General features: G+C 41.7%; 1 protein-coding gene across 4 annotated transcripts in view; it reads right to left on the reverse strand.

The window, feature by feature from the left end:
• LOC311237623 (serine/threonine-protein kinase tousled-like 2) overlaps nt 1-17412 on the reverse strand; it is a 57936-nt gene that overhangs the window by 28635 nt on the left and 11889 nt on the right. For all 4 annotated transcript variants that reach the window (XM_084325563.1, XM_084325564.1, XM_084325562.1 and 1 more), the window contains 8 exons: nt 17115-17193; nt 16866-16903; nt 16627-16707; nt 14630-14737; nt 12497-12589; nt 11096-11206; nt 10387-10523; nt 2476-2628 (listed from right to left, as the gene is read on the reverse strand). In XM_084325563.1, the coding sequence (XP_084181689.1) occupies nt 2476-2628; nt 10387-10523; nt 11096-11206; nt 12497-12589; nt 14630-14737; nt 16627-16707; nt 16866-16903; nt 17115-17193 (800 nt within the window). The remainder of the gene's footprint in view (nt 1-2475; nt 2629-10386; nt 10524-11095; nt 11207-12496; nt 12590-14629; nt 14738-16626; nt 16708-16865; nt 16904-17114; nt 17194-17412) is intronic.

The following is a 17412-nucleotide window of genomic DNA, read 5'->3' on the forward strand; positions in this document are numbered from 1 at the left end:
TAATGCATGGATTGAGGAGAATCAAGCACTCCCGGTTCATGTTCTTTGGTGGATTATGTTGGCAACACGATCGACATCAATACTTGGAATGGCGATCAGATAATTGGAATATTCTTTTTAGAGTACATCCTAGTCAAGGTAAGGGCTATATGGTATCAATCTTGCGTTGATCCAAGAATCCATTGACAGCGATCCGACCGTATGTGTGTGTGTAACATATTCCGTTGGTGGCGATCAAAGCATGGAAAAACGCCCCGCCCCCACCCTTTCATGCATTCATGATGAAACATAATACCGATATTATAGCGTTGATTTCAGATTGATTGTTGACACAGGCGAGAAACTGCACGGTTTTGAGTGAAATGCACTAAACGCAGGGATTAAAGCAAAAAAAAAAAAAAATCTCTTTTCAGGCCAAGTCATATTCTTATTTTAACCTCCACTGTTTTTTTTTTTTTAGCGTTAGCGTTTTAAGGGAGCCTACTTGTAGAGCCTACTGTCCTGACTGACTATAGACCCTACTGTTGTGGTTGTTGTGCCAGGCAGGGAGGCTGTGTGCTGGAGAGCGTGAATGCAAGTCTTGTGGCTAGCTTCTGATTGATGGCGAGCTAGCACCCCTTTCCCATTACTTTAAACCATGAACTAAAAGGCTTGTTATCATACAAACAAGGGACTAAACACGTTTCGCAATTATGCCACAACAATGTGGAACGCCCTACCCACAGCCGTAAACAAATTTGAATCCTCAGTGTTTCCCACAGGATTTAGTGAGACTGTGGTGGTGGGTGAACCTCGGGCCCTCTAGGGGGGTCCGGGGGCATGTCCCCCCGGGGTTTTTTTTTTTTTTTTTTTTTTTAAGTTAAATGCATCAATCTGGTGCACGTTGAGAGCAAAATTAAGAGGCTAGATCTATGATGAACGTTGTGCTCAAAACACAAAATCGACTAGACACTAGAGCAGGGGTGTCAAACTCATTTTCACAGAGGGCCACATCAGCATTATGGTTGCCCTCAAAGGGCCAAAGACCGTATAAATGTTAATGTAATGTAAAATAAATGTCACAGTCAAGAGGGGCAGAACTAACAACTGTGAGCTGCAAAGAACACGTGGGACAGATGTAGCAGATGTTACAAAAACAAATGGCTGCACACAACCTTGCAGAGGCCATACATCCAACTAATGGAAGATAGTTTAATTAACTTTAATTAACAGATTGCAGAATGGGTACAGTACACTACAGCTCGATACACACAATTGTTAAGGGGATGCAGACTGGAGAAAGACTTTCGACTTGTTTACATCAGGGTCCCCCATTTTCAATTCGTAATTAAATTGCTATTATGTGTCTGCATGAACACACAACTGTAACTGTATTCAAAAATAACAAAATAAGGGTTGTCTCAGTTCACAACTATATTGGTCAAGTTTTGGGTGGGACTTGTTTGCGTCCCTACAGCTTCTTATTCAATTGAGCGAGATGCTTGTTTATGTCACACAGCCAGTTTGCATCAGACAGTTCAGACAATATTTCTTCAACCCTTTGTTACCTATTCCGCCTGGAGTTTGACACCTATGCACTAGAGCATACATTTGAGCCATCAAAGAAATTAAGCAAAAGTGGTTACCTGTGTTGAACTAGTTTATTTTTTAGAAAATAAAAAAAATAGACTGGATTACTATTACGACTACTACCACTGCCAATACTACCGATACATCCCTATTGGCAAACTTTATATAAAAAAAATATAATAATAAAAGTAGGAGATATAATGTATATATATTTTTTAATATAAATCAAAATATTATATAAATATAATCAAATTGACGGAAATCCGTCTCAAGACGGAACGCTTTAATGCCTGACTAAACGCTGCATAGTGTCGTTTTCTGGGATTAGACAGGATTACTCTAAAACTATACTCATTCACCACGGTATAAAACGGGAATGTATGGTTGAAAAAATTATTTCTTTTTCACAAATTGAACAATAGATACTCGGCGCTGAAAGTGTTAAATATTAACAACACATAACATTGCGCATCTTTTCAACTATTTTATATGATATGCTTGCTAGGTAAATAAAAAAAGCCTAAATCTCATTTTAGTGGCTCATTTAGCAACTCCTTCTCCCCTTGTTGTAGCAACAAACCACATTTATTATTAATTATTTCCTTCCCTGCCTCCCACACCCAAGATTAGGTAGGAAGTGTTCCTGGCTCCAAAAACACAACTGATTAATCAAAGCCAATTAATTCAACTGCTTGTTTATTTAGTCCAGTGCTAGTTTATTTAGTGCAGGACAGTCCTAGAGTTTATTTAGTCCAGTCATAGTTTATTTAGTCCAGTCCTACTGTTTATTTAGTCCAGTCCTAGAGTTTATTTAGTCCAGTCCTAGAGTTTATTTAGTCCAGTCCTAGAGTTAGCATCATTCTCTGTGCTGATCGTGAAAAGGATTTGGTTGTTAACTTGTCTTACGCCTCGCTCTCCTGGCCGTTGCTCTTGCTCTTGCGTTTGTTCTGCTCCAGGCTGGGAGGAGGCGTCTGGGCCAAGGAGGGAGGCTTCCTCTTACCCAGCAGCTTCCTCTGGCGCTCGATGTCCTCCCTCTGAGAGTTGATCCTCTCCTGCTGCCTGCAACACACACCAGGAACACACAATATCAGGAACACAATCACAATATCAGGAACACACAACCACAATAGCAGGAACACAATCACAACATCAGGAACACACAATATCAGGAACACACAACCACAACATCAGGAACACACAAGATCAGGAACACACAACCACAATATATTTTTAAGACCCTTTTAAGACCACTTTGAATATAATTGAATACCTATTTCACAGCCATACTGGCGGAAAGGTATGAAGGAAAATTCTTATCAAAGAAGGAATTCCATACGAGCTGCTTACTTTACTACTAATGACTTGGATTTATATATAGCACCTTTCAAGAAACCCAAGGATGCTTTACAGGCAAAGACACAAAGGAATAAATAAAATAAGGGGCGGCTACGTGGCGTAGTGGGCAAGGCACTCGCCACGAATGACGGAGACGCTGGGCTTGCCTGTTCGAGCCCAGCGCTCCACATTGCTTTCAGTTTAGCTGGCCGTCCATACTAATACACATTGGCCGTATTAGGGGGTGGGAAACTGATGGGTGGGTATCGGGCGTTGTGGACAGCGACTCCTACAGGTCGGTTGGTGCGCCTGCGCAGTAGAATCAGGAAGTGTCGGGGGCAGCGTGAGCCTCCCACGCGTTACTCCTCGCCACTGAGAGATCGAGCTGCGCAGGTGAAAAGATGCGACTGCTGTTACCTCAAGTACCGGAGGGGACTTGTGCTATGTATGACTTAGTCCACATTGCAGCCGGCTTGTGGGAGGCAAGAAACAGCGTTCGTGACAGGGGAGGGTTAAATTGGATGATACGAAATTGGGATGGGAGAAAATATAGAAAAATGGGAGAAAAAGTGGATAAAAAAAAAGGAATAAATAAAATAAATAACAAAAGGACAGGGAAATGACTAGTCGATGGGTGGTGATTTGGACGTTGTGGACAGCGACTCCTACAGGTTGGTTGGGGGATGCCTGCACAGCAGAGACAGGAAGTGGCGGGGGTAGTGTGAGCCTCCCATGCGTTACACGTCGCCAATGAGAGTCCGCGCTGGCAGGTGAAAAGATGTGACAGGCTGCCTCCTCGTGTACCGGAGGGGACATGTGATGCAAGGCTTCTATCCTCCCTACAACCGACCAGTGGGGGGCATAGTCGAGCAACGTTCAAGACAGGGGAGGGGAGAATTGGAAACACGAAATTGGGATGAGAGAAAAAATAGAAAAATAAGGAGAAAAAGTGGAAAAAAACATGTACCGGTATATTACATTTTAAAAATATATATAATTTTATATATTAATAATATATTGTTATTGGATTCGCCTGTTCGAATCCAGCTCACAGCTCCGGGGTTGTCACCAGCTTGGCTGGCCGTTCACACTAATACAATTGGCAGTATTAGAGGGTGGGAGAAGCTGGCGGGGTGGGTCCGGGTCGTTGTAAACAGCGACTCCTACAGTTCGGTCGGGGCGCCTGCTAAGCGCGGATAGGATCTAAGTGGGATAATGTGATCCTTCCACACGCTACGCCCTCTCAGTGAGAATCCGCGCTGCCAGGTGAAAAGAAGCGGTTGATTGGCTGGACGTGTGTCGGAGGAAGCACGTGGTAGCCTCCACTCTCCCAGACCGACTGTGGGGGGTAAGTGCGCAGCGACCAGGAAGGGGATTGGGAATTGGCATAACGACTAACATTGGGATGGGAGAAAATTGGAGGAAAAAGGAGGGGGAAAAAGATCAATAAAAAAATAAAATAATAATAATATATTGTTATTCTGTTTCAGTTTAAATTCAGTTAAAATGTTCAATTTCAGTTATTCTTTTTAATAGAATGGATCATTAAAATCAAAGGGTATTGCACATAAATAGGCACTTCAGAATCTGAAGTTCAGATAATCCTTCAGAACGTTGATCGGCTCAGCTGACCGACAATAAATCTAAATGACACCATTCACCATCGTAGCCTATAATAACAGCATTGCATTGGCCTATCAACCGGCTTTAATAAATAAACAGAAACAGTAGCATGTGCATGTTTTAGATCAATTAGGCTATGAAAATTAGGATGCCTCTAAATATAAAAAGGAATTAAATAATAAATAATAAATTTGCTTAAAAAAAATAAGCATTTTATAAAAAATAAAGCAATTATATGAGTCTCAGCAGTCGAGAAAGTTAAAGCCACTATCTAGCAGTGGAGCAGGGTTGGGGTGTTGGTCCTGCAGGGTTCGGAGGTCCTGGGGTGGGAATGGGGGAGGAAATGTCTTTTGTGGCGTCTGTAGTAATATTAAATTTATTTTTAATTTAGATTTTTGCATCTGTATTTAGTATTCTATTGTCATTATTGTTAGTATTATTATTGTCCTGTGAAGTCATGTATATTATTATTGTATTGTGTGGAGTCATGTTTTTTATATTTCACGTAAAAGAAAATAAAAAATGTATAAAGAATATTTTTTAAATGACACTATACGATGTGTCGACTAATTTGTCAAATTGGGAGTTTTCCACAAGTAAACAGTATAATCTAGTGCTTACCAGACATTTTATAAAAGCATGCCTGTGTGTTGATTACAGTCGCTGCTACTGTGCTCCTGTCCATTGATTGGTCAAGCTGCAGTTCTTCAGTCGTCATCAGGGGGTTTGTTGCCGACTAGCCCAGTTCTAGAAGCAGCCATATAAAATACTGGCTTTTCTAAATAGGGTCAGACTTTTCTCAATTGAGCACCTCAATAAAATAACAAAATAAACGAATAGAAAACATGCGTTTTTATTGGAATAATAATATATAAAACGTTTCAATACCCTTTGATGCCTTAAAATTCACTAATACCCGAAACTGGTACCGTACTGAGAGGTATGATATCATCACTTCTAAACAGTCATCAGTTAGCTCCCGGTTAGGGATTCAGGGAATCAAAATGCACTGGAATTGACTCACGGACCACAATACTTCCAATGTGAATCCATGGCTGACCTGCTGAAAATAACTGACTTCTGAAAGAATACTTCTGATGTGAATGTTGGGGGCGAGTCCATTCCAGAAATACTAGTACCAGTGTGTGCGTGGACTGACTTGAGGTTCTGGAAGGCATCGCTAGACCAGTGTGTGTGAGGTACCGCTAGTACCAGTGTGTGTGTGAGTGGACTGACTTGATGATGTTCTGGAAGGCACCGCTAGACCAGTGTGTGTGCGAGGTACCGCTAGTACCAGTGTGTGTGTGGGTGGACTGACTTGATGATGCTCTGGAAGGCACCACTAGACCAGTGTGTGTGTGAGGTAACGCTAGTACCAGTGTGTGTGTGAGTGGACTGACTTGATGTTCTGGAAGGCACCGCTAGACCAGTGTGTGTGAGGTACCGCTAGTACCAGTGTGTGTGTGAGTGGTCTGACTTGATGTTTTGGAAGGCACCGCTAGTACCAGTGTGTGTGTGTGTGTCAGGGTTTCCGTTAGAAAAAATTGTTGCCGGCCTCAGTGTCCGGTACAAATGAGAGAAATTCCGGTCAGAGTTTATTGAGCTTAAAAACAATTGATAGGCAAAAGAATGACAACAAAACAAAAGAATGACATCAAGGCATGTAGATTTATAATATTTTTACTTAAAACTAGGCTACTTTTGCGTATAAAGTCATTATATTCCAAATAAAATAAGTCCCGAGACTCCGTGCTGCTGCCGACTTTAAATCAAATAGGTGTCTGTGGGCAGTCGCCCGACATTAATAAACGGCAGTCTGTTATAATCACATTTTTATGAGCTAACGAATTCCGTTATATTGGACATTTGTATTAATTATATCAAGCAAAGAACTGAGAAATTTGGCAGAGAGAGATGGCAACATTATCGTGGGTTTGCGTGACGACTCTCTCTCTCTCCACCTCCCAACGACTTATTTGCGAGAGTATGTCGATGCAGAGCAGCAGATTCAGCTGTTATTGGCTCTTTTCTGGCTCTATCTGGGAACCGCACAGCAGCGCCCCCCCACCCAACAGCTGAATTGCCAATGGCTGAATTGGAGTACTGCACTGTGCTGCTGCTGCTCCGGCTCTGCAGCTTCACATGCACTCGCACACCCAGCACTAAGCTCTCGCTGACAACGTCGTTGTCATTATTAGAAGCAACGATGAAACAAATGTAATGATTGTTTCGTTGTTTCGTTCATCGCATAGGCTATTTAATTTTAGCCTATTTTAATACAATTCAAATAATCAAATTGTGCTTGGACTCAGGGAATTATTTTCACCAGTGCCACTCACGAGATTTCTCGTGTTTTTTTATAGGTGGTTGCTAGCCACTCACGAGATTTCTCGGAATTATTATTATTATTTTTTTTTTGCGATCTGAAAAATTATTGCATCACCCGAGCCTACCCGAGTATTGCCGAGCTGCGCCGGTGATCACTGTGGAAAAAAGCGCCCCCTGTCGTCTCCCAGATGACATAAGTGATTTTGGAATGGACTCAATGAAAATGAAGGGGAAAAAAATCCGGTACTCGACATTTTCCAGTTCACTGATCCAGCCGGGGTTACTAGAGTTCATTCTGGTGCCTCAGATCCCCGCGGATCATGGAGATCCACTGTGTCGCGTTGGATCCATACACGTATCGATTTTTTCGAATGGTGATCAGGAATTGGAATATACCAGTTGGATACCATCTGATGTCAGGTAAGGACTCTATGTTATCAGTGGTAGGATAATCAGAGTAAGTTTGATGAAGTTATAAGCTGTTTTGTGAAATGTCTTCTTTCGGTTTCAATGTAAAACTCCGAGAGGAAATCAACGAGGCGATTATCCGCGCGCGGCCGTAATGTGCGTGCGTGCACGTATAATATTGATCATCTAGCGTTTATTTGAAAACGATTCATAAAAAGGCAGACGAATATCAACGTTGTGGAATATTCTACTAAAAGACGATTTTCATAGAATGCTCCAGAATGAGCTGTTTTTTATATCAAAACGGGGGCTTTTCTAACTGCTCTGAAACGGCAACGACGTGATAAAAAAACAATCTGCCTTCACAGCACTGTCTGGAAAATAGTCTTTGATAATGCGATGGGCAGATTAGACACATAGCCATAATCTAAAACATAGATTAGGCGATATTAACGTTAACATTGGCGCGGATGGTGGCATTCAAGCGGTAAAATGGAAAACCAGGCGTGGCACTGAAAGAGTTAAGACCGGAGAGATTAAATATGTCGGACTTCAACAGATTTTGCCGGTCAAATACCGGTAATTACCGGCTAACGGAAACGCTGGTGTGTGTGTGTGTGTGTGTGTGTGGTACCGCTAGTACCAGTGTGTGTGTGAGTGGACTGACGATGTTCTGGAAGGCACCGCTAGTACCAGTGTGTGTGTGTGTGTGTGTGTGTGTGTGTGTGTGTGGTACCGCTAGTACCAGTGTGTGTGTGAGTGAGTGGACTGACTTGATGCGGTTCTGGAAGGCACCGCTAGTACTTTCATTTCATTCCAAACCTTTATTTGAACTCGAAAGGCAACTGAGGTTTCCCTCATTTACAGTCACGTCGAGTGTACATACAGAAATGAGCAACAAAAAAAGCATATAAAATCACAACAAAGAGACAACAAGATGAGGCAAAAAGCAAAGATAACAAATCAATTAAAACACGTAGCTACAACTTGATTGACAAAGGTTGGAGACGAAGGCTCCAAACTTTGCAACATAGGGGAGAATCCCAGCTCCAAGGACTGTCTTAGTTCATTCCATGAGCTAGAGGGGCATCATAATAACAAAATGCAGATGTACCCTGTTCAAAGCAAACTCAGGGGACCTTAACACTTTCAGTGCCAGCAGGGGGCGCACGATTTAGTGCTTGAATGCCCACCATCCACTTCAATGTTAGCGTTAATAACGCCTAATCTATGTTTTAAATTATGGCTATGTGTCTAATCTGCCCGTCGCTTATCAATGACTCGTTTTCCAGTCAACATTGTCGAAGCGGATTGTTTTTTTATCGGTTCATTTTCGTTTTATAGCATTTTGAAAAACCCTCGTTTTCAAGGGAAATTAAAAGATTCCATGATAAAAGACGTTTACTGGAATATTCTAGAATACACAAAAACGTTGTAATTTTTCGGCCTATTTATGAATCGTTTTCAAATAAACGCTAGATTATCGATAGTATATGTGTACGTATGCACGCTGGGGCCGCGAGCTGAAAATCGATTCTCTGATTTCCTCAAAGCGATCGTGCACACACACACACACATATATAGGGGACACGTTGATATCTCAGCGAATACAACTCTGATTATCCCAAGACTGGTAAAATAGATTCCTTACCTCAGATCAGATGTTCTCCAAAAAGATCATTCAAATTCCTGATCGCCATTCCAAAAATCGATACCGTCTACTATCGATTGGCTACTGTGAATACGTATATATTCCAGGCTGATTCCCGTCCCGCGATGACTTCCATGTTCATCAGACGGCTTGCCAGCTCAGGGAGCCAGCTGGCTCCGCCTCTACATATCGACTGATCCCAGGTCAGTCTAAGCGACTGACGTGCAGTTACTCAGGGATAGACGATAGGGGGCACTTTTTTCCATTCTGAGCTGCTGATGGGGCTGGTGTACCAACGGGAGACTCGGTTGATGAAATATGAATTCAGATCGCTAATAAAAAAATAAAACGATAATTGTCGTCGTGGGCATTCAGGCTGATAAAACGTCATATGACGTGATGGGCACTGAAAGTGTTAAGGACCAGCCAGTCACTAGAATGGGTTCCGTAGGTTGTTTGTAACCTTTATTTTAACTCGAAGGACATTGAGGTTTCCCTCATTTACAATGACTACGAGTTACACACATGAGCAACACAATGAAAATATAAAAAAATAATAGAAGAAACTAAAAACAATTGCAATTTGACAAACAGAGATTTAACACCAGATGTTTAAAAGCAGAACCAGTACCAGTGTGTGTGTGTGTGTGTGTGTGTGGACTAGGGCTGTCCCAGACTAAGGATTTGGATAGTCGACTTTGATTGACCGAAATTAGCCGATAGTCGACTATTAGTCGACTATGAAAAAAATTAATTGAAAATATATTATTTTTTATTTATTTTTCATCATTCCATTGGGGCTGTGGGGGTGCTTAATTTGTTGCATTTAAACCAGGTGTCCACTTTTTGTAGTTCTGTGTTGAGTAGATCTTGTAGCTAGAGTAGATTTTTATGTGACAGAAACAAATTAGTGTCATCAGCGAATATTACTTTGTGCAGAAGTTCAGATGAGTTGACAGTCATTTATATATAGAATAAATAGTAAAGGCCCTAGAATTGACCCCTGTGGGACCCCATATTTGATGTCCATTTTTATTGATTTGTGATTGTTTATATCGACGTACTGTTGCCTACCATGTAAATAGCTACTGAACCAGTTGAGAGCCAGACCCCTTATGCCATAATGGTGCAGTTTCCCAAGTAGAATAGTGAAGTCAATGGTGTCAAAGACCTTTGATAAGTCCAAGAAAACGCCCACCCCACAATCGCCCTAATCAATGGCATCATGTATTTTTTCAATGAGGTCTAATATTGCCATGCATGTTGTTCTCTTTTTCCTAAAGCCATATTGAGAACTGGTGAGTATATTTAGCTTGGTCGTGTATTCGCTTAATCTGTTATACACAACTCGGTTGGCAGTCGACTACGGCTCCTTTCGATCGATTAGTCAACTATTCGACTAATAGGGGTCAGCCCTAGTGTGGACTGACTTGATGATGTTCCAGTGTGTGTGTGTGTGTGTGTGGACTGACTTGATGAGGTTCTGGAAGGCGTATCCGTCGGTCCACTGCTCGGTGAAGGAGGCTCCGTGCCGCACGGTGGTGAAGTGGCCCAGCCTCAGACGGTCCTGCATGCTCTGGTCCCTGCAGGACATCTTCTCCTGCTTCGACTGCAAACACACATTCAGTCCTTCAGCCGACACTTTACTTTTATCCAAAGCCACTTAAGATAAGACAGTCCTTTATTGATTCCCTTGGGGGAAATTGTGGCGTCGTAGCAGCATGGGGGAGGGGAGGTACAGGTATGGGCAGGGTAATAAGTAAGATCAGAATATAAAAATAAACTGTAAACAAAAAGGTGCAGATGAGGGTCTGTATGCCCTATTGGTTATATGTTACAATAAATATAGGCAATAACTTACTTACAAATTGTACAACAAGTCAGCAGGAGGGGTACACCGCCGACAGCTAAGGGTAAGTGGCATTGTTTGTCAACATTAGGAGAAATGTGCTTATCGTCTCCACAGAGTCAGACAAGAAGATGGATACAAACTTCCAATTTGTGCTCTCAGTAGAAAGCTATCCGTCTGCAAGCTAGCCTAGCTTAGCGCAAATTAATGGAAGCAGATACGGACCAGTAGCACTAGCCTAGCTTAAAACTCTGGGAGAGGTGTTTTTGGCCCAGAGCTAGGCTAGCTGGTCTGTATCCGCTTCCATTCATTTGATGTATCCACACACCCACCTTCTCGACAAGCAGCTTCTTGCTCATGGTCACACACTTGTTGAGTCTCTCCTTGTAGCGCTCCAGCATCTTCTGCTGCTCGTCCACCTGTCGCCGCAGGTCACAGTTGGCCTGGCAAGACACCACACATACTTTACAACACGCCATCCAGACCACGGCACAGAAAAAACTAGTTTCCCGTTATAATTTTTTTTTCATGCGTTTCATTCAATCCATTCCAAAGGGGTGCAGTACCACAGGGAGAGACGATAGGGGGCGGTATTTTCCCAATGGAGCTCAGAGAGAGTTTGCAGCACTAATGTGAGGCTAGATTGATGAAATATGAATTCAAATCGCTAATAAAAAAAAAAAAAAGGAAAAACGAGATTTCTCGTCCGTGGCACTCAACGGTCGGCATGAAATAACGAGAATTCTCGTCCGTGGCACTCAAAGTGTTAAGAAAAAAACCTGAACATTTTCTAAGCGACTTTTTTTTTTATAAACACTCCATTTTAATGAATGAACACATTTTATTTGTATATATTGAACAGTTCACAGGGAAGAGGAAGGTGGGAGAGGAAAGGGACAAAGAAAATGAATCAAATATATCAGTGTCCCCCTAAAAGATTTGAAGGGGGTCATCTTGACCCCTCCCAAGTCATCCTGGCTCAAACACTAACGTTAGAGGACCTTATCTTTTCTTCTTTGCAACCAGATTGTGCAATACCTGTAACTGCCTCTCGAAGTCTTGCCTACTGCAAAGGGCTGCAGTTGGACTAATGGACTCTTTTGCTCTCAGGTCAATTTTGAGAATGAAGGTGGTGACATTTCTCCATCTCAGCTTCTTGGTTATGTCTAGGTTGGCTTCTGTACCTCATGCTTGAGAGTTTGATGTTTCTACAGAGCTTCACATTAACTGGACAATGCTTGCTCTCCCTTGAGTAGTGTTGAGTGGCAGACTGCGGCACTGCTTGCAAGTAACCTTCCCTGGTTGGTCAGTTTTACAAAAGCAATCCAGTGTTAGCGTGTTTCCTAGTGTGTTGACGTCTTTACAGCATCTTGAGCCACTCAACAAAACTGCTAACATTATCGATAGCCAATGAAAATCTGTTATGCAAGAATAACAGGTCTGATAAATGTTGCTTTCGCGTTTCACTTAGACCAGATGGGAAAATAATCAAAACACATTTATAAAAAAAAAAAAATTAAAAAAAAAAAAAAAAAAAATTACAATTGTTTTATTTTATATATGAATATTTATTATCATAATGTTATCATGATTTTAGGTCAGAAAAAAACGAAAATCCGGTTAAAACGGAAAAATCACATCCCTGCTTACTCAGCAGATCAGTGTGTCTCGTCTTACTCTCAGCAGATCAGTGCGTCTGGTCTTACTCAGCAGATCAGTGTGTCTGGTCTTACCCTCAGCAGATCGTCTATTCTACCTTCCTTCTTCTCCAGGTCAGAGTTCTTGTTGTTTTCTAATGTCTTAAGCTTCTCCAACGTCAAGTCAGACTGGAGAGAGAGAGAGGCAGAGAGAGAGAGAGAGAGAGAGAGAGAGAGGATTAAGACTACAGTCATAATGACTACAACAACAGAGCGAGTCATAAAGCTAAAATAAATAAGTTACAGCAGCATTAGAAAGCAAGAGAGATTTACATAACATAAGAGATTTGTTTTGATCACATCTGTAATTTGTACTGGGAAAGCATACCATCAATGTACCATTAGAACTAAGAAAGATGTGAGATTTATTTTCATTAGTAGCTAGGATACCTGGGTAACAGCTAGGGATGCACCGATCCGATATTGGTATCGGCCGCCGATATCAGTAAAATAGCTGGATCGGGTATTAATTTTTTAATAAATTAAATAAGAAATAACCATTCAGTACATTTATATCCATGTGTTAATTTGTTACATTTAGTTTCACTAAGTTAGGAAAGTAATGTTTTAAGTCAAGCCTGATGTTGCCTTGCACAAAAGAATGATCCCAGTCTCTTCCACACAGTGGAACGGGCTACGTTAATATAGAGAGATGAAAACAATACGAGGAAATGGGCTGTGGAACGGAAGGACTTGGGCTGTGGAACTGAAAGCTAGGCGCAACGCGATTGGGCGCTGAGAGAAGCGTCAGTGGCCAATCAGGCCGCGCAAACCGAACACGGAAGGACAACCACATTGGGGAAAGTATTCACGCAGATAGGATACCTGGGTAACAGCAGTCATTAGGTAGCTAGGATACCTGGGTAACAGCAGTCATTAGGTAGCTAGGATACCTGGGTAACAGCAGTTATTGGGTAGCTAGGATACCTGGGTAACAGCAGTCATTGGGTAGCTAGGATACCTGCGTAACAGCAGTTATTGGGTAGCTAGGATACCTGGGTAACTGTACATAGAGCGGTAATGCTCAGATTGCTCATTGAGTCATGACTATAAATGCAAAACGTAATTGTCGTATTTATTATCATTATAATTATTTAATTCCGATGATAGAAACAGTCCGTCTGTAGAATCGACTTGAAGAAGCAATCACCATTTGTTCAGGGGGATTGATATATTGTTATTTTGATATAAACTCCATTGCAGAGATGGTTATTAAGACAGCATTCATTACTCTGATAAAAATAATTTGGTGTCTGACAGCTTGAAGTTTATCATGATGATATGATGATAACGCATAACGTTATTTGAGGAAGCTCTTGGTACCCAAACTCTTGTATCCAATAATAATAATAATAAATATATCTGATAGACGGGACCCGTACTGTAATAAAGTTTTCAATCAATCAATCAATCAAACGTCTCATAACTTCCTCTTGTGGGCGTGGCTGGTGGTGACAACTTTTCTGAGCCAATAGGCGCTTTGCACAACGATAGCAAGTCGTTCCCCACCATGGATTTGCGTGGAGCAGTCGGGTGAGAGGTACTGTGGCGCCTCGCTCTGAAGGCTGTGCGTGGCTCGCTCCCGCGAGAGTTCCGCGCCTCGCCTCGTCACATTTCCAGAGCAAGTCGGACAACATTCTAACAGTCATGCAACGCGCTTGGCGAGGCCGTAGTAAAAACTGTGCAGATCCGTGTCTGCCTCGCCAATCTCGAACACGCCTATAGTCATTAGGTAGCTAGGATACCTGGGTAACAGCAGTTATTGGGTAGCTAGGATACCTGGGTAACAGCAGTCATTGGGTAGCTAGGATACCTGGGTAACAGCAGTTATTGGGTAGCTAGGATACCTGGGTAACAGCAGTCATTAGGTAGCTAGGATACCTGGGTAACAGCAGTCATTAGGTAGCTAGGATACCTGGGTAACAGCAGTCATTGGGGAGCTAGGATACCTGGGTAACAGCAGCCATTGGATAGCCAGGATACCTGGGTAGCAGCAGTCATTGGGTAGCCAGGATACCTGGGTAACAGCAGCCATTGGGTAGATAGGATACCTGGGTAACAGCGGTCATTGGGTAGCTAGGATACCTGGGTAACTTTGTGGTTGCTAGGATACCTGGGTAACTTTGTGGTTGCTAGGATACCTGGGTAACTGTGTGGTTGCTAGGATACCTGGGTAACTTTGTGACAGCAGGAGTAGAGGGGGCCCGTCTTGACAGTAAAGGAAGAGGAAGGGTCTGTGTGGGCGGAGCTTGTAGAGGAGGGACTTCCCTGCTGGACCTATGAGAGAGAGAGCGAGACCTTTAGCAATATAGCTTTCTTTCCAGTCATACCAATAAAGCCCAGTTGACTTGAAAAGAGAGAGGAGAGAGGAGAGAGGGAGAGAGGGAGAGATGAACCGTTCCATTCCTAGTCATCATAACATGAACCGTTCCATTCCTAGTCATCATAACATGAACTGTCCTAGTCATCATAACATGAACCGTTCCTAATAGGGGTGTAACGGTACTAGGGCTGACCTTCGATTTTTTTTTGGAATTCGAAGCTTCGGGGCCGAGATTCAATTTTAATTCGAAGCTTCGAGAAAAAAAAGAATTACAAAATTTTTTTATTTAAAATATATATTTAAAAAAAAAGATTTTAATGTTGTGGGACTTGTACAGCACTTTGTTCAATTTAGTCAGTGCTGTAAAGTTTAAACCTTTTTAAATCTTAGACAAACTAAACACTTTGCTTCCATGAAATATTGTAAGCAGTCATTTGAGGCTTTATAAAAGCAGCACAATGAACACAAATCTGTCATATATATATATATAATATATATATTTTTTTTTATTACATAATTGAATTTTATTTTCATATTCGAATCCCATGCCCATCGAACGAAGCTTCGAAGTATTTAAGACAGCCCTAAACGGTACACAAAAACCATGGTACCTCGGTTTTGAAGTCAAGGTTCGGTACGGTTTTCGGTACAGTGGGGGAAAGTTTGGCTTTCCATGTTCCACTCAGGGGTGATGTAGTGTGCAGTAACTAATTGTACTTCTAGGGCTGTCAACGAATATTCTATATTGAAATTGTAAAAAAAATATATATATAATAATAATAATTAGGGATGTCCGATATTATCGGCCTACCGATATTATCGGCCGATAGGCATTAAAATGTGATATCGGAAAATATCGGTATCGGTTTTCAAAAAAAAAAAAAATCTTTTACATTTCTATAACCTTTATTTACCCAGGCAAGCAAGTAAGAACAAATTCTGATTTTATTTATTGTCAAAAGTATGCATAATGTGTTAATTCCACAACAAGAGATATGTAATGTTAATTACCTGAAATTATTAAATTTTTGGGGGGGGGGAAACCCTGCATACGGTATATCGGTATCGGTTGATATCGGTATCGGAAATTAAGAGTTGGACAATATCGGTATCGGTAAAAAAGCCAATATTCTATTAGATCGTGAAAAAAACAGCCCCTGTGGGCGGTCGTTAGTGGTTAACATACCATTGTATTCGCTCGGTACACTACACAGCCGTTCGGTATGGTACGGTACACACTGAAACTTGTTCGGTTCAGTACGGATACGTGTACCTTTACACCCCTAGTCATAACATGAACCGTTCCTAGTCATCATAACAGATAGATGGATGAAAATTAAAAGGCTGGATGGATGGATGATGGTTAGATGGATGGATGATGGTTAGATGGATGGAAGGAAGATAATTAGATGGATGGATGATGGTTAGATGGATGATGGTTAGATGGATGGATGGATGATGGTTAGATGGATGGATGGATGATGGTTAGATGGATTGATGGTTAGTTAGATGGATGTTGGTTAGATGGATGATAATTAGAAGGCTGGGTGGATGGATGATAATTAGATGGATGGATTGATGATAATTAGATGAATGGATATAGATGGATGATGGACATATAGATGGATGGTTAGATAGATGGATGGGTGGATGATGGTTAGATAGATGGATGATGGACAGATAGATGGATTATGGACAGATGGATGGACAGACAGACATCCAGATAGATGGGTGAATAGATAGATGGTTAGATAGATGGATGATGGACAGATAGATGGATGATGGATGGACAGACAGATCGATGGATGGATAGATAGATAGATAGATAAATGGAGGTGCTCACCGGGGGATTAGAGAGTGAGTGCTGTGGAGAAGAGCGCACCAGAGGAGGGACGCCCCGGGCAGGACTGGTACCACCAGCAAACTGACACAGACAGACACACACAGAGACAGACAGACAAGGTAGTATAGACATATTAGTATAGTATGTAGTAGCATAGACATATAATCCTGCTGATAGAAAACGATACAGTGTTGAGGTAACATGTTCATTCAGCAGTTAGTTCAATGCTTCTTACTCACCTCAAAGTAATCACTTATTTTGTGTCCTCTTCCTTTCCCTAAAAAAGGAATTAAATAAATAAATAACCCAGGCATAGGTTTGGTTCAGCTGGGGCTGTTACTTTCTCCCAAAAGCAAGTTCCAACTAGAGCTCAAACAATTCCTCCAAGAATTATAGTAAAAATCATCAATGTAAATTCTTTAATCCATATAAATATATATACAGTGCAGTGTGTTTCACACGGATGGTTATCACTAACATATACTTACCAGGAGTGCTATCGAAAACCTCTCCTTTCCTCTTCCTGCTCCTCTGGTCGTTGGTCTTCTTCTCTGGTGTCTGGAGGACCTAGCAAACAGAAAAAGGAAACAGAACTTTGATCAGTACCAGAAATCCCCTCCTTAAAGGAACCAACCTTTTTGGAAATTAGCTTATTTGCCGTCTTCCCCAGAGTCAGACAAGAAGACAGGTTCCCTTCTCATCTGTGTCTGCAGTACAGAATCAGACAAGAAGATAGGTACCCATCTCATCTCTGTGTCTGCAGTACAGACTGAGTCAGTCAAGAAG

This window comes from Notolepis coatsorum (genome assembly GCF_963971535.1).
Source record: "Notolepis coatsorum genome assembly, chromosome: 12".
NCBI classification, from domain to species: domain Eukaryota; kingdom Metazoa; phylum Chordata; class Actinopteri; order Aulopiformes; family Paralepididae; genus Notolepis; species Notolepis coatsorum.